The sequence below is a fragment of the Falco naumanni genome, chromosome 2 (assembly GCF_017639655.2).
Source record: "Falco naumanni isolate bFalNau1 chromosome 2, bFalNau1.pat, whole genome shotgun sequence".
Lineage (NCBI taxonomy): Eukaryota > Metazoa > Chordata > Aves > Falconiformes > Falconidae > Falco > Falco naumanni.
Window position 1 is genome coordinate 29754820 of NC_054055.1, and position 18024 is coordinate 29772843.

The 18024-nt window shown below is 44.8% G+C and overlaps 1 protein-coding gene across 2 annotated transcripts in view; it reads left to right on the forward strand.

The window, feature by feature from the left end:
- Window positions 1–15625: 15625 nt before the first annotated feature.
- Window positions 15626–18024, forward strand: part of COG6 (component of oligomeric golgi complex 6) — a 59385-nt gene continuing 56986 nt past the window's right edge. The window contains exons 1-3 of one of the 2 annotated variants that reach the window (XM_040583762.1): window positions 15626–15792; window positions 16418–16561; window positions 16923–16994. In XM_040583762.1, the coding sequence (XP_040439696.1) occupies window positions 15670–15792; window positions 16418–16561; window positions 16923–16994 (339 nt within the window). In that variant the 5' untranslated portion in view covers window positions 15626–15669. Of the gene's footprint in view, window positions 15793–15900; window positions 16055–16417; window positions 16562–16922; window positions 16995–18024 lie in introns of those variants that run through there. The other variant, XM_040583763.1, reaches the window with a different exon arrangement.

Sequence of the window (18024 nt, forward strand, 5' to 3'; positions counted from 1 at the left end):
CCGCCGCCGCCTCCCCGGGCGGGACCCGCCGCGGACGGCGCAGTTGCGGGGCCGCGGACGGGGCCAGGGGCGAGGGGCCGGGCGGCGGCGGCGGCGCCGGGGGGGGGGGAGCGGGGGGGGGGGGGGGGCGGCGGTACCTCCCCGAGCCCTCCTGGGGGGGGGGGGGGATGTCCCGGCTCCCAGCGGGGGCTGGGTCCCGATTCCCAGAGCTCTCCTGGAGCTGGGGCGGTGGGTGCTGGCTCCCCGAGCCCGACGGCGGCTGGGGCGGTGGGTCTCGGTTCCCGGGGGCCAGAGCGGTGGGGCCGGAGCGGTGGGGCCGGGGGCGGCGGGGAGCGCTGCGGTGCCGCCGGGCTCCGCTCTGCCCGCCGCGGCTGCCGCCGGGGAGCGGGGGGCGGTGGAGCCGGGGACGGAGGGGAGGAAAGGAGGAAAAAGCCGGCGGGGAAGGCGCGTTAGAAGGGAAGGGAGAAGGCCGGAACCCTTACATGGGGAAAATATGGGCTACCTCCCGGTGGTGTGCGAGGGATAGGAGTGTGTGTGTATGTGTGCGCGTGTGTGTGTGCCTGCATGCGAGCTGCTGATCCAGCATTTTGATCGCAACAGTTCGGGAGCTGGTCTACAGCGAGAGCAAATGTGACCAGAGTACCAAGCAGCTCATCCCGCCTGGGTTAAGTCAAGCGTAGAGGCGTGAGCTCCGGTCCTTTCCCAGGGTGTCTTCAGTGGGAAAGTTCTGGGGAGGGGTTGCTTTCTGGGGCTGAGGAGGGATGGTGCACACAGAGCCTCTGGGAGAAAGACAGATTTCCTATTCTGCTTTTTCCTCTCTGCCCTACAGCTTGAATAAATTCCTTCAGACAGAAGACAATTTTATGCCTGGTTTAAATTATGTCAGCACCAGACATGCAAAACCTCTTTGGTAATGTTTCTTTTACAGTCCTGGAACATGACATGAGATTTAAGTACTGATCATTAATATTATTAATGCTAAATGGAAGTGAGGTTTATTGCACTCAGTCTGTGTTTACACCATTTAATAGTAACAACAGTCATGTTCAGAATTAAATTACAAAGCCACTTTATTGGTGGTGTTTTTTTTTTTTTTTTTAAATAAGCCTTTTCATGTTTTCCCCATAATGCCAAGTCTTAAAATCGGAACAGTACCGAAAATGTGTATTTTCTCAAGGGATAAAAAAATGGATTGGAAAGTATCTAGCAAGATCGAGTTTTCCATCGTAACATTTCAAGTGTATTCTTTAAGGAAAAGTGCTTCAAATCAAAGTAGGTTAAATACAAGCTGGGTGCTAAAATGTATGCAATAATGTGCTTCACAAGGACGACACACCCCCCAACACAGCCGTGCCCCCCGACTACCTCTAGGCTACAACCACCTAGTATACATCTATATTAGCAAGTCATGCGGATCGATCTGATCCAACCAGTTGGTGCTGAGGACCTGAATGATGGTCACGCTTTCCCATGTTTTTTTTTTTTTCAAATGCAATCCATTTTTGCATTTTTGCATTTGGGTCTATGGACTGAGGGCCCCGTCAGCACTCAGGACACGTCAGATGCACTCCTGGCGCCTGTCTTCTGCTTCAGTGCCATCTGCATCCACTTTGTGCACTCACCACTGCTGGGTAAACCAGAATGTGGTAAATGAGGATGATCTGGAGATTCACTCCAAAAGCATGCCCCTGATCCACACCAAAACATGGATGTGGATGTGCCCATGGGGTGGCTGACAGAAGGGGAGCTGAGCTGCTGTGACTTTCCCAAGGCTGAGAGCTGGAGCCTGCTCTGCAGCATACCATTCTCACACCCTCCCCTCAAATCAGCCTTCTGCCTGGTGCCAAGCCTCCACTCTGGAGAGAGCACCAGCTCTGAGGTCTCCACTTCTGTAAGGAGCTATGCACTTCTTGATGAGTGTAGGCTCTTCATTTACTGTTCTCATGCCTTTACTTGGCTCAGTCAGGTGTTTTACCTCCTGCTGTTCATTTTATCAATACCTGAAATGACAGGGATACTAAGCTAACTACTAACTAACCACTAAGCTAACGTTGTGACGTTTGAACTGCACTCTTGGTGTAAAAACAAGAACTGAGTACTGTTACTAAATCTGCAATTGTTTAAAGACCCAGTCTGACTTTCTTTCCTTAGCCAAGGGCCTCAGTTGTAATGAAACTGTGATAAATGTGTCTAAATTAGGCATGCGGTGGGATTAGGCATGGGTAGAAATTGCTTGGCAATAAAATGACTGTGGAAAAACTTCTGTTTCACACATGTAAACAGTTTCTCAGTTAAAACTGGCTTTGTAAACCTAGGGAGAAGCAAACAAGTATGGATTTTTTCATGCAATTTATCTCTTCTATGGTATATGCCAAGGTCCCCAAGTCAGTGTTTGCTTTGCTAATGGTATCTCTACAGCAGTTCATTTACTTCCCTTATATGGCCTTTACATTCACTCCCTGAGCTGCTGCCATTCTGCATTCCCTCAAGGAAACTGTATGCTGAATTCTGCATCTCTCCTGAAGCATCTTATCTTGCCAACTGTCTCTGAATGCCCCCACAGGCTGGCTGCATGACTTAGTCACTTGTAGGGAAATAAGCTTTATTTCACAGTCCATTTTGTGAGAGAAAAGGAGGTTTGTTTTGCTTAGAAAAAAATTAAACACATTGTATGTCTAAGTAAACATCCAAATTCTTATTCCATTTTTTTCCTAATGTTTATAGCTCGGCATGCTTCAACTGTATCAACTTTTGCTGCCCCTCTCAGGGAACAGCGTGCATACAAGTATTTTTACTGGGAAAGTTAGCCTAAATATTTCAAATCACATCTAACCTGTCTGAAAGAAAAAAGGAGTTATTACATGGTGCTTCAGGATCTGCAGTCTCTCTTGTAACCACAAAAGCAGAGAGACCTCCTCAGAGAAGAGCCATAACAAAAGTCCTGGTCTCCAGGGTCTTGTCTATACTGAAAAGCAGCTGGTTTTAAAATTGGTTCTGGTGTTTTGAAATTTAAGAGAATCCACTTTTGAGAAGGCTTCAGAGACAGGTGAGGGAACCTGAGCCATGAATTCCACACTGTTGGAACCACTGGAAATCAGACTGGATCAAACACCCATGAATACTCTGTCAGAAAACCACCCTAGCAGGGAGACAGGAAAATATACCTATAGATTTTACCATTTCTTTTCTTTCCGATCCATTGACTAAGCTGCTGTTACAGCTGGGGCCCTACAGACTCGATGGAGCTAATCAGCACAGCAGAATAAAGAGAGAAAACACTGTCACTGTACCTAAATCAATCCCGACCCAACTAATATACACATCATAGGCTTGGTCACAGACTTTCATTACAGCATATCCTGTAAGACAATCCACTGTCATATAAAATGCCATAGAGGAATACATATGTTCCCAAACCCCGAGGAAAATGAAGCAGCTACTGAACCTCCATCTCATTCTTCAGCCTTTGACAAGAAAAAGAAACAAGATATTTTTATCTTGCAGGCCACCATCTGGTTTTCTCTTGTGTGGTCCACAGGAGAGTGATCACACCGACATGGTTCCGAGCATCTTACAAAACTGGATCTTCAGGTCATGTCTGTACTCGATTTTAAATGAAAAAGGTGTTGGCACAACAATAGACTTGAGGCTACGTACAGGGAGCAACAGAAAGTCAACCCAATTATTCAAATACAGTCACTGAAAACCAAACAGACAAGTACTGTTAAGGAAATCATCCAATAATTAATGTATTTGCCTGAAATGATGTCAAATCTGCAGCAGCTGGAAAAAAACAACCAACTAAACAGGCAGAAAAAGAGAAGCCCGAGTCTAACACCTGCAAATTTCTCAGAGGAAGGTAAGAAAACAAATTCAAGTAAGAAAAAAATTCAAGTCACTGGATCCTAATACATCCATAAGGTGTCTCTTCCAAGTCAAACACATTGCATGTTTTCTACTGTGGGTAGCTACTTAGCTCTAAACAAAAGATCCTCTCTCCACTTCCATTCCAATACTATATTAAGTACTTCTTTTTATGGTGGTTCCCTTGGTGGTAAACTTTATAAATCCCATTCCTGATATTTCATAAACAGAGCATTTTCTGAAGGATAGTTGTCTTACTGGACATAATACTGTCGCTACTAACAACAGTCTTCTAATCTCCAAATGTACATATAAATAACATGTCAATGTAAAACAAAAAAAGGAACCATCATTTACTATTTGCCATAAACATTCCTTGTGTTGTTTCATCTTTATGAAGTTACTACTCATCATCTATTATATAAAAGCTACCAGGTGCTCTGCCTTTTGCAAGACTAAAATAGTAGCTACAGCAAATCAAGCTGCTGATTATCTCTTTTGTGTCCTGTTGCTGACAAGCCTGGTGGCTGTGGGAGAGGCCGGGGAGGCTGATTCTGCACCAGCCCCACATCTGAAGGGAAGAATGCCTGTTCTGCCCTCGCAAACACTGCCAAGGTGACAGAGCTCTGGGATGACAGGTCCCAGACCCGTCCTCCTTCAACAGGGAATTGGCTTAACCCTGCGTGAACCCTAGAAAAAAACATGTAGATGATTCCAATCCTAAATTTCCACTGTTCCCAAGTGAACTTGGAAAAATCAGGGATGTCTGGATGATGAATGAGCAATTTCCCAGGAAGGAATGCTCATCTACTGGTAGCTTATTTGCTGTGCCTGTAGACCCAAAAAAATAATTTAATCATGGCATCTTATTTACCAGGGGATATCTGTTTGTCTTCCCTAGACACAGTTGAAGAAAGATGCTGGGAACATATAAAGAGCAGGTCTTGCCATGGTGTTTTAGAATCATAGATTCATTTAGTTTGGAAAAGACCTTTAAGATCATCAAGTCCAACCATTAACCCAAGACTGCCAAGTCTATCACTAAACTACATCCCTAAGCACCACATCTACACATTTTATAAACACCTCTGGGGATGGCGATTCCACCACCTGCCTGGGCAGCCTGTTCCAATGCTTAACCACCCTCTCAGCGAAGACATTTTTCCTAATGTCCAATCTAAACCTCCCTGGCACAACTTGAGGATGTTTCCTCGCACCCTGTTGCTTGTTATCTGGGAGAAAAGACCGACCCCCACCTGCCTACACCCTCCTTTCAGGCAGCTGCAGAGAGCAGTAAGGTCTCCCCCCTGAGCCTCCTTTTCTCCAGACTGAACAGCCCCAGTTCCCTCAGCCGCTCCTCACCAGACTTGTGCTCCAGACCCTTTGCCAGCTCCGTTGCCCGTCTCTGGACACGCTCCAGCACCTCAGTGTCTTTGTTGTGGCGAGGGGCACAAACCTGGCACGGTATTTGAGATAAGGCCTCAATAACTCCCTAACCCTGCTGGCCACACTATTCTTGATACAGCTGGCTCATGTCCAGCGGCTGTCGACCAGCACCCCCAGGCCCTTGTCCACCAGGCAGCTTCCAGCCGCTCTGCCTCAGGCCTGTAGCATCGCCTGAGGTTGCTGTGACCCCAGCGCAGCAGCTCGCACGCTGTGGCGTGCCTGCTGAGAGAAATGAGATGGTTTAATGGCACATGCAACAGTGCGAAGGTTTTTATTTTTAATTTAAAGCCTCAGTTAGGGATCGTGTTTCAGCTGCGAGTCACAATCTGAAAGCAGGGCCAGAAGCGCGCTGATCCGCGGGCGAGCAGCGCGGCGGCGGCGGGAGCGGAGCGCTGCGCTGCTCCACAGTGACACTCGCTGGGCGGCCGGGACGGGGAGCGGCACGGGGCAGCGGCGGGAAGCGGGGCAGAGTGAGAAGGGAGCCGGGGCAGCGGCGGGAAGCGGGGCAGAGCGGGAAGGGAGCCGGGGCAGCGGCGGGAAGCGGGGGCAGAGCGGGAAGAGGGCCGGGCCGGGCCAGGCCGCCAGCGCGGGCGGCTCCGCGCCGCTCGGGCCCCGTGGCAATGGCGCGGGGTTTGCCCCTGCCCCCCCCCCCCCCCGCGTTTGATGCGGGCTGCAGGCGGGGCAGGGCGCGTGTGTGTGAAAAGTGGGGGCAGAGCGCAGGGCTTGTTCCAGCTCTCCGGAAACGGAGAGGTTCGTACCGCCCTGGGGCCGCTGCCTTGAGATCCCAGAGGTGCCTTTGCAGAACGTGCGACGGTGACTTGTGTGGCACCGTTTGTGTCAGCTGTGTGCGCCTGCGAAGGGGGTGCGAGCAGCGGCGCGTTCCTCCTCCCCCTACCCAGCCTTCTGCCGCGGAGCTGGAGCTGAGCTGCCTCCCCCCCCGAGCCCCGGCAATCGTTTGCATCTAGGTCACCGTATCAGACGTATTCCCAAGGATGAGGCTAATGATTTCGGGTTTTTTTAGAAAGGAAAGCTGAACATCCTTTTGTTGGGGACAAACGCAAATTAATTTGCAACTCGAAGCTCGCTTCCTCACCATCACGCCCCGAGGTTTGTACAGATCTCAGGCGCTCCGTGAAGACAGAACCTCTGAAATCTCACACGGATTCATTCATGGAGAAATTGTAAAGCCACCTGTTGTCAGCTGAAACCCAAACAGTACCCCCTTTCTGGTATATCAGCGCCTGAAACATGTTCTCAGTGAGGGAAGAGCCTAGCTCATTTTTTTCAAACTCTCTAAAAGGCTTGTTAATAGGAAATCCAGTACATAGATAGCATTCATATACCTACATAGGCATGTGTTTATGTATTCTACATATATACCTATACCTCCACGTATTAAAAATACTGCACAGGGAGTACCTGAGACCCAGACTGGACCATAGAGCCCAGACTACTTGCCCTGCGCTGTGCATGGGGAGCAATAGGCACCTATTGAATCATGTCCTGGACGCGTCTTGTGCTCACAGGGAAGCTGCAGCAGGCTGAAGAGAGATGCATCTTGGCCTGTGTGTCTCTGTTAATCTTTTGCTTCGGCCCGTGTTATCCTTCCAAATGACAAGTTGTTCTTCCGATGTCGTTCAAAGGCATCGTTTCCTGTTTCCACCCAAAGCTGCCTGCTCTGGGAAGAGCTCTCAACTGCATGCGAGAGGGTTCTCTCTATATTATGTTTGGCAAAATAACCTAGTCATAGATTGTGCTTCTGCAATGTAACTACATATTTCAATATTCCTTTTCCCGATTAAAAAGCTAATTAGCAAGGTCGTTACAGTTGCCACTTATAAGGGGGAAGATAGTAATTCCATTAATGTGCTCACAGGAACTTCATTTATATTACCTCTTAACCTTTACAAGGATATGATCATTTCAATAATTAATTGCTTTTTGCCATTTAATTTGCAGTTTACCATTTTCAAGGGAAATTACCCATTAAACCAAGGCTTTTTTTTTTTTTAAAATCGTTCACTCAAATAAGCTCTCCTTAGAGAAGCTAGATATTTGCTAAGCCACTTTCACATTTGAGAAGAGAGGACTCTGTCAGTGCTGCACATTAAAGAATGGCCCATCGCTCGGGCCTTTAACCATCTGGAGGAAAATGAGGCTGAATGGGGCTGAGGCAGTGATGAGGAGGGGATCAATTCTTATTCTCTTCCTCCACATTCAGAGAGGCAGTGTGTCCTTACTCTGTGATTGACGTGGTGTGAGTTGTCTTTCCTCTTTCTTCACAACTATCTCGTTTCTTCAGCTGAAGTTAATTTATGCTGCAATACTCATCCATGAGTGCTTCTGTTAACTTCAGTGACTGACAAAAGAAAGGAACTTTGGCTCAACCTTTTAAAACATAGAAACTCTAGCCATGAATCACCAAGCACTTAAGCACATCTTCAAGTCAGCGCCTGACACTTTGGAGAACAGAGCTGAACACACTTATTCCTGCTCACACCTAAGCCTCTCATAAAACAACTATTCATTTCAATGAATCAGACACAAGCTAGCATCCCTGTGGTAGTGTGCTGGCATAATATCTCCGCTACTGATAATAGAAATTGTGTCCAAATCCCATCATGCTAAAAGAAAATTGGATTAATATTGGTATCTGAGAAGGTGAGTAATGCATCCCAAGTAGGCATATCTCTGATAGAGTGAAACACACACCTCTGAGAGATGGGTTTGCATGGGAAGATGGAGAGGAGGTGACAAAATAAGTAAAGAAAGGAGAAGAGGAAACAGAAGAAGCAGGTATGAACTAGACTGGACCATTGATTTATGGATGAAAATCTAAAAGTTTTTCTGATTCAGGTGCAAAAATTAAACTAGCCCTTGGGCAGTTCTACCTTTGCAACTGGCAAGCCCATGATATGTCACCCAAAATGATATATGACTGGATGATATGTCACATGCCTACAGGCACCAAATGGATCATTTTACTGTGAAAATAAGACATTTTATTTATTTAATTGTAAAATCAAGCATCCTGTGTTTTTTACATCCTTCCTCATGAGTATAAGGAGAGTCTGGGGTTACACCAGGATTCAAATGCAGTATTTTATTTCCACAGCACTGAAGCTGGGGCGTACTCTATTATTTTCAGAGAAGTCAAAAGCCACAGTCAGACCAATAGTGTTAAAAAAAATAAGTATATAGTCATATCCACACTTAATATTCAGAGCTCCCTATATCAGCAGTGGATCAGCAATCACACTACTGGTGAAGCAGCAAAATAATCTGCTTTTTGACCAGTGAAAAGAAAGCTTAGCTCTATGCCAGCATGAGCATTTCTTGCCATAAGCCTTCCACAGTGAGGCACAAACATTGCTTGAAGACAATCTGCTGATTTCTGCTGGTTAGCAGTGCAACCTGCAATCGGGTTAAGGCACCTGATGCTTCTCTTTAAAGTTTTATTGTGCCTATATTATTAGGACTCTAAACTTCATCACATAAAAGGCTATGTATGGGATAGAAGTAGACAGAAGCCACTAATCATCAAAATTAAAGTTAAAATATCCTTTCAAAACCTCCAGATTGGCAGTTCACTCAACAAGACATTCGCTTTTTGTAAGGCAGGTGCTCTGCACGCACAACAATGTTTAAGGTGTCATCGTTCAAGGGAAGTTGGCAGTGAGGGGTGGTGTATACACAGGCTGATGATATTCTGAAGAGAGCTCTACCTGCATGGACAAGAAAGTCCTTGCTAGTTTGCATGCAAAAGGAAGCTTGGGGCCTATTCTGGGGAACTTGATAGTCTCTTGTAATTAATACTGTAATTGGAGGTTACTGGAAATGCTCCTTGAGCTCCTGCCAGGGAATGTAAGTGTTTCACAAAGCTGTTGATGCTGTGCTGTACACCAGCTGAGCCAACCTAGTCAGCTGTAGTAGATGCCGACACAGAACCCCTGCACTGGCAAAACTCTGAGCAGCAAAATGCACAACACCTTTTCCTTTCAATGTCATCACAGAGCGATATCAGTACTATCCAGCCATCTGACAGCTGCATCACCCACGGTGGCAAGGCTGAGCTGTCCTCCCTCTGCATTTAAAAGCAGACAGTCCATCACTGTGCTCCCACCTGCAGTCTTGCAGCCACCCAGTGGACCTGGGACAGGCTAGGTCACTAACAGCCTGCTGTACTTGGCAGAGCTGCCCAGACTCATTCCAGCCTCACTATTTCAGATTGCAAATGGATAAATATGTACCAGAGATACCAAAGTTTCCTTTTAGTTTCCTGGTTCTTGCTTCCTATGACCCTTGCCTTCCCTTGGGGACGTAATTATTGGCTTCCAGTGCATCAGTCACAGGGATGCCAGTCCTGTAATAATGCCATAAAGGCAGAAATGACCACCAGAAAGGGACGGCAGGTAATTTTAGTGAGAAACTGTAGGCTTTAACGTATTTCATCTGGAGGTGAGCGGGTCTTTGCAGAAAAATTGTTTGCAACTCATCTGCAGTGACTGCGACCACTGTCAGCCATTAAGTAATAAGTTATTTTTATCCACTGCAGCTCTCCAGCATCTCCGAGGGTGATGGCATCTTGCCAAGGCTTTTGAAGGGCTGCATGAGCTGACACACAACGATGAATAGTTGAGGCAAGCCCGGAGGACAATTCTGAGTCAACTTTACAGAGGGAATCAAATCCAAGTATACCAGGTACCTCCACACTGGAGCTGCTGAGAAGTTGTTTTGCTTCCCTCCTGACAGATGTCAGAGAATGTGACTTCTGGAATTTTGGAAACTTTTACTTTTCCTGATGTAGCAATAAAGTTCCATTAAATTCACCCAAACCGAACTGTTATGAGCACTAGGGAAGCCTGTTTATGACACTCATACCTGTAACATTAGGTTTATGTTGTAATGCTGCTATGAACATTGCCATGATCGGCAATATTTTTGTGTTACTTGCACTAGCAGTATCCCTAAGGTGCAGTTTCACAAGACGATGGCTTTTGTGGTGAAACTGCCCCCCTTTTGCCCACATGCCACACCACTGCTTGTCCCCTCAAGAGTTCCTTGTGCCCTCATGGTTCCAGATTCACTTTTACCTGACAAAATTGTTAGCCGCCATTTAAAAGGGAAGTCCTGTCCCCCAAGTCTCCCTGGCCATATGCTCTTGTCCCTCCTGTGCCAATACAAATATTTGTGCAGGATTTGCTGGGTTAGCAAGGTGAGAAATTTATCTTCTACATTATGCAGCTACATCCCAAGGAACAGATACCAGATCCTGTATAGCAGTTACTAACGCGAAAGACTGTACCCTGGATAGTGACTATGGTAAAGAAATTGGCTGGAGCTGAGAGGAGCCAGTCATAGTACCCTGCCTGTGTGGCAGAAGTGTGTGTGTGGGTAGCTGCAAAAAGGGCAAGAAGGCAAAAGTTAAACAACAGGAGTTTAAAAGGAGCTTTGGAAAAGACAAATAGGCTTCAAAACAGAGATCAGCCAGTCAATGCAATAGAGAAAATGAAATGGAAAATGCTGCAAAAATGCATTTCATTATACCTTTTATTTCTATGACTATATTTATGCAACTCTTGTCCTGCCAAGTAGATTAATACTATCTTGGAATCTTGTATGAACCCTGAATGGCAGCAATATGTGCTACATTTATCACGTGTCTTCAGCAACTTGAACTGTAAACACAACGTGGCCATAGTGGCTGGATTCTGGGAATAGCAAGAATTGCCTAAGCTTTGCAGGCATTTCAGTGAAGAATAGTTGTGTTTCATCACCAGCTGTGGGGCCTTAAGGCAGTGGTCTGGATTTCCATTAAGCGGTCACAATGAACAGCCTGTTCACAGGAAACTCGCTGTAAAAGTCAAGGGAAGAAAAAAACTAATAAGAGATTTGACTGAGATCCATAAGACAGAGACATTTGACTCACAGGTCTGGATTAAAATACAGCAGTTGGAGAAGCTGTTGAAAAAGGCAACCCTGTAAAGTTTGCAGAAGTTGTAGTCTTTGTTAAAACTCATGATGCTGATGTACTTAGTCAAAAGGCATTTTTCCTGATGTCATCATTCCAATGATTTATTAGACCTAGCTTTGGCTTCTCATAATCCATGTCATCATCTTCTCATGATCCCATAGATAGCCTTGTGTTGATCAGCTGATGTGAAGGCACTGCCTAGTAATTTAGGTATCATTCTCTAGATTTTCTTTGCTAGAGACTGATCTCAGCTGAGATCAGGACACAGTGAAGGGTACTGTTTCTTTGCCTGATGGTGAATAGTTGTAATTTTTGTTCATTTTTTGGGGTTACTTTTACTTCATCTGTAAAACAGAACACATTCCAGAGACTTTGCCAGCAGAACATAGGTAGTCATTGCTTGAAGAGAAAAGAATAGCAAGTCTGGCATACACTGTTAGCATTATATCATGTGTTACTCATGTCCTGCACATATTTTTGGCAAAAATATTCTTCTTCCTTGGTATATTGTTATTATAATGATAAGGGTAATCTATATTACAGATCTCATTGGCATAATAATGAGCATATGCAAAGAAAGATAAGCTTTATACCTCAGCCAGAGATATAGTGTCACTAAGGTGATGCAGTTAGTCAGCCACAAGAAAATATTAGTTCTCCTGGTTCCACCATCTAATCCATTTGTTTCTTTTTTTCTGGGTGAAATCTGGGCCCTCACTGAAGTGAGTGACAGTGCCATGATCAATGCTATTGACCTTGTCGGGGATGTGGCCACGTAGTTTAGATGAACTCTTCCTTTGAGAAGTCTCACATTTTGTAGAGTCCTAGAGCCAAATATATTTAGACCAAACCATATTAGTTTTGCTGATACAATATTTCCCTTGAATTCAATGGTTGGGGTTTTTTTAGCAGGGGCTGAACAGGAAGATTTCATGGGTTTGGTAAGCATTAAACTGCACACTGTACTGCTAGCGTTATCTTTTCGGTGAGTTATAACAAACAGAAGTTTTACAGCTCCTCAACCAGGTGGCTGATTCAGCATCACATATATTATAGCCACTACTGCTGACTGGGAGGCAGGGCAATAAATCCTCAAGTGAGATAGCATGAGCTAACTGAAAACTTCAGAACTATACATTCTTCTGGACCTTCAAGGGACACAGACAGATTTCACTACATGACTACAGGTTGCTGTCAGGGTGACCTTTGGCCAAATCACTCACATTCATACCTCAATTTGCAGAATGAGATCAACACTGTCTGAGCTTTTGAAAAATTGTTAGCTGAAGGAATGGGCTGATTTGGTCTGGTGAAAATTATCTACAATATTAACCTCTTGGAAAATAAAGCATAAAAAAATCCAGCTCTAATTGACTTAAAGACAGAACATTTTCCGTGCTTCTGCCTATCAGCTGGATTTTCTAGGCCAACTACAGCACAAAATTACATCAAAATGCTGGAGAAAACTGATGAATTTGATGGCAGAGAACTAGTGAAGAATGTAAGGCAGTGATGGGTTTCTTTTAGGGTATGTTGTGTGCAGTAAAGAGTCTGGCAGAGCCGAGTTCTTCATCTTCTATAGCGGCTGCAGCACAAAGGGCTGTACTTTCACAGGAGTGGCATAACTGAGCAGCAAGTCACTGCAGCCAGCTTCCTGCACATGCTCTTCATCACTGCATTTGAAAGCATCAGAGCCTGTAAACTGTATGTAACGGTAGCATTGTGAATTTCTTTTTATCCATTACACTGTAAGAAAATAAAACTAATTATGGGCATTTGTTATATGACCTTCTACCGCCCTGACTTCATAATCTTTCCTGTTCCTATGTTCTCTGTGCATCATACTGAGGCAAGCTCTGCACTAGTCTATCCCTCCTTCCTTCCTTCCTTCCTTCCTTCCTTCCTTTCTTCTTTCCTCTTCCTCCCTCAACCTTTTCTATTATTCTTTTAATGTACTTTGCATTTTCTTCTTTATCATAAAACTCCTTTCTCACCCACATTTGCCTATGAGAACACCCATAGCAAGGGCTATTCCTCTTTCTCTGTATTTAAGAAAATATTTCCTTTATGCCCTGCTCTGTCACTCCTCTTTTGCTACAGGGTATGGAAATAGCAGCTCCAGTCACATCTTTGACCCCAGTCAACTTATTAATTCACTGGAGTTTTATTCTTACTTAGCCTTTTGAGGAGCAGATTCAGGTGACTACCATGAACATTTTGTCTTTGCTTTTACAAAGTACATGTACCTTCAAGGATTTGAAAGTACAATGGTGTTATTAGCTCAGGCTACACAGACAGCGGGTGGCATTCCACACACCACACTCCTTGTTCTTCAGGCTACACTGTGGTCCTGTCTGTAGTGCACCAAATTAGTGTTTTGTGAACACTTTCACCAGCTGCATTGTGATAACTATTGTTTTGCTGTCTAGTCCTGGGGAAAACAAAAACAAACCCCAACATAATAGGGAATCGAGATAAGAAAGTCAACAGAAAACACCACATACCAGACATCTTTTGCTGACACCTGTAGTTTTGCTGTTGTATCTAGCTTTGGTAAGGGAACTTATGCTTGAGTAAATTACACACACTACACAAACTGTCTTCTATTGATCACAGAAACTGATATCTGAAATCAAAGCCCCTTCTGGCAGTTACAGATCACAAACTCCCAACTGTTTTATCCCACACTGTACATCCAGTTGACTTAATAGGGCAATGTTTGCGGGTGGACAAACTGGTAAGAATGTCATGTCAAACCCACTTTCGTGACACATGCAAGCCACAGCACATCAGGTGAGTTTTGGATGGTGACCTCATTGCACTATCACATTTGCATTTTTGTTGAAAATAAATCTGTTCTGAGGGAAAATCTAGCCTGCCAATGTTATCCATATCGGAAAAAGAGAGGAATTTTGGTTTTTTTGGTAGCTGCATCTAATATTCCTACAAGAAGAAAAAAAGACAAGCCCTGGTGTCCTCATTCAAATACTCCTTTCAGTTGTGGGAGGTTAAAAAGTACTCCCTCAATTATTCCCTCTCATTTTCCTGGGAGAACAGATGCACAGATAAACACATGCTGTTTCAAAACCCTATCAGTCCCTGCCAGCCCAATGTGTTATGTTAGCTAGAAGCATTCTGGCTTGTGAAACACAATCTTGAAAAAATGAGGACACCCATCAAGGAGCATCTGAAAGCAGAACTGGATGCTTCAAAAGAAAACACATGTACCAACTGACAGAGGGAAATCTTTGTGGCTCCTCGTGTGTTTGTGGTATAACTGGCTGGATCAGGCTTGGCAACCGGCTTGGCTCATCTGGCGCTTGTGGCTCAGACATTCACGTCTTTCTGACTTCGCGTGTGCCTTTACTCTCAGCTCACCCAGGAAGTTAACAGCATCTGAAATGTTGTTCAAACTGCTAACAACACCCAATTTACAGTTGGGAGGGGATCTTTCTAATAATAGGGTTTTCTTAACATGCTTCAATACTAATTGCTCACACCTGTGATGTCTCTTCTGGCATGGAGAAGGGAGGGCCTGCCTCTGGGGAGCTTAGTCAGAAGTAAAGGACATAGAGGGGGAGGTAACATCAGTGCAATAGGGTGGAGGAACAGAAACGACGAAGGGAAACAAGGTGGCTGAAAATACTTGAAAACCTGCTTTCTGACTAGCCAAGAGTAGAAACAAGGTGCTTGCTACACAGGCTGTTCAGAAAGGCTGGCCTCATATGTAGGGGATCCCTGTGAGGAAGCAAACAAAAGACAAAAAGGAAGTAGAAAACTATCCATTCACTGTCCCCATCACGTTAAGATTTCAGGAGGGGGGCTGTGATCACGTATTTTTTTTTTTCTTGAGATAAATGACTCAAATTAAAAGAAAAAAACCCAAGCAAATGTGAACAGTGCGCAGCAGGCGGGCGGCTGCTGGCTGCTCCCCTCAGGCAGGACCCACAGGGCCACTGGGGCCCGGAAAGCAGCCCAGTGCTCCCTCCAGTCTTTGTTTTTTGATCCACACACCATCAGACCAACGGAAACAGACTGTAAATTGCCTGTGCAATGCTTATTTTGACACGCTTTTACTGTGGATGCTGTTAGCTTATACAGTAAAGAGTCCGCTTATTTTTCCTTGTTGTTACAGCTCAGAACTAAACCGTTTATTTCATGAGATGAATACAGCCATCCGACCTCAGGAAGCGAGCCCTCTTTCTTCTCATCACCCCCAAACCTTTTATTTATTCCCCTGAATCAGTGACCAAACGTCCCGCTCTCTCAACCAGCTGCCGCGGGCCCGCAGGCCGGGCCGGAACCAAAGCCTCGGGAGTGCGTTTCCGCCGGAGCCGGTCCGCCGCCGCGGCCATTGGTGAAGGCGGCCGGGGAGGGCCGCAGCTATGGCTGACACCGCCGCGCCGCCGCCCGCTGTCTCCGCTCCGGGGCTCCCGGCTGCCCCCGGCAGCAACCCGCTGTCCCGCAAGCTCAACAAGATCCTGGAGACTCGCCTGGACAACGACAAGGTGGGGAGGGCGGCGGCTGAGGGGCCGAGGCGAGGCCCGGGGCCTGCCCGGTGGGGGGCACGCTGCGGGGGACCGGCCGGATGAGCTGTCAGGGGTTGCCAGCCCCGATAGGCTCCGGGATTTGGAAGCGAGCCCAGTCATACCCTCAGTTCCGCTGCGGAGTCGCAGGCTGACGTTTGCAGCCTTAATTAAAAATAAAATTCGGTTTTGCTTCGCTTGAGACATGCCACGCTCCTGTTCGATCCCTTCAAGTCGCCGGGAGGTTTGTATTGCTTAGCTTGAGGGCACCCAGCTTTTTCTAATTTCAGTGTTTTCTAGCAGTGGATAGCTCCTGTTTTAACCGAATGTAAGCTGACTGATTAAAGCTATTCTAAAATAGTAGACGAAGTTGTGTGTTATATGAGAAAAAGACTCAGCAAGTATTTTGGTTATTTATCAACTCATCTGGACTGTATTTGGGTAGTTTTTCTTCTGAAACCATGTAGTCATGTTGGGGTTTTGGTGGGTTGGTTTTTTTTGTTTGTTCGTTTGTTTTTAATAAGACCATGAACTTGGGATGGTTACATGCTGTGTAACCTGCTTCTTAGTAACTTTATGGGAAGTTAAAGTGTTTTTCATTTTCTAGGAAATGCTGGAAGCACTGAAGGCTCTGTCAACCTTTTTTGTCGAAAATAGTTTGCGCACCCGAAGAAACTTGCGTGGAGACATTGAACGACGAAGCTTAGCAATAAATGAAGAATTTGTCCACATATTCAAGCAAGTTAAAGAGGTAGCACTTTTACAGTGTGACTAGCAATCTTGCAAGTGTACTGCTATGTAATTCAAAGTTTAAAAAAAGAAAAAAGGATTAAGAGTGTTTTTGACTTTCCAGGACAAATATACTTTTACAGTAATGGTTTTGTGTGTTTCTTTTGGTGCAAATTCTGCACAGAGAGAGTTGATGTTTCAAACAGATAAAAATGCCAAGTGAATGTTGATCTGTAGAGGTGCATTCAGGTCATTGGTTAACAGGGAACCAAGAGCAACTATGTTCTTTGCAACTTGGGCATGTCATTTTGGTGGGATGAATCTGGGCCTAGGCATGGCATTTCTGATTTAAAACACAGTTACTGTTATTTGAACTTACTTAGGAGCTTGAGAGTATAAACGAAGATGTGCAAGCGATGAGCAGCTGCTGTGAAGATATGTCTAGTCGTTTGAAGGTAATGAATAAACAGATGTGCTTTGTATGTGTTTCTTTTTGGGTGCGACTGCTTTCTTGTAGAAGGATAAATAATTTTTTTGGAGGATTAACTGCAGTATTGAGATGTTTCCATAGTATGCATATGATGTTACTTTGGGATATTGATTTATTTCTCCTTACTTATTTAGCAAATGTACTGAGAGAGTAATTTTAATGTCTTCCAAATTGCAGTTTATAATGCAGCAATATGCATATTTTGAGAATAGCACTGCGATATCCATTTATATGTGAGTGGAGAGAAAATACTTTATTAGGTTGGATGTGTGTGAGATTAAAGGGTTAATTACGTTTCTGTATTTCTGTTCAAAATTTGTGTGTCTTTCCCATTGAATAGATCTGTTATGTGTTCCTGTAAATACCTCAAGTATAGTCATAAGAAAGTATTTTGTAATCCAAAGAGGCAGACAAATCCAGTGTGCCATCTTCTTTCGGCAGGTTTTGTTTCATGACATTGTCTCAGAATACTGGTATGCAACAAAACCAATTTTGAATCTGCAATATTTTACAGGGGAAAAGTTGTGTTATATAGTGCGTTACTAAGTCTGGTTTGGTTTTAATGTACAAGTTCAATATTCAACACAGTGATGAGTTTTTAAAAGATTTATGGATTCTGACGTGTAGATGTTTTGCCAAAACAAATCTGTTCTGAATACAACACATAAGGTACAGTATGCGAATCCTTCACTAAAAGATCTTGTGCAAACAGTTGCTTTTCCCACTCCTAATGTGGGTGTGTGGACATTAGATGTCCTACTTGGATGAATAGGTTTTGTTGTCATTATATGTAATCCCCATAAGAATGCTTGTAGTTTGATAAACTTGTTCCAAGTGGTGTGAGAGTACAGTGTAGCCCACTGTGGCGCTTAAATTTCAATTTTGGAAGGGAATGCGTAATGCACCTTGCACGTCTCGGATCTCTTTGAATGCTGTTGATGTGGATGAATTCTCTAGTGTAGTTCAGGAACTGTTTGATTAAAATCTTAGATGTG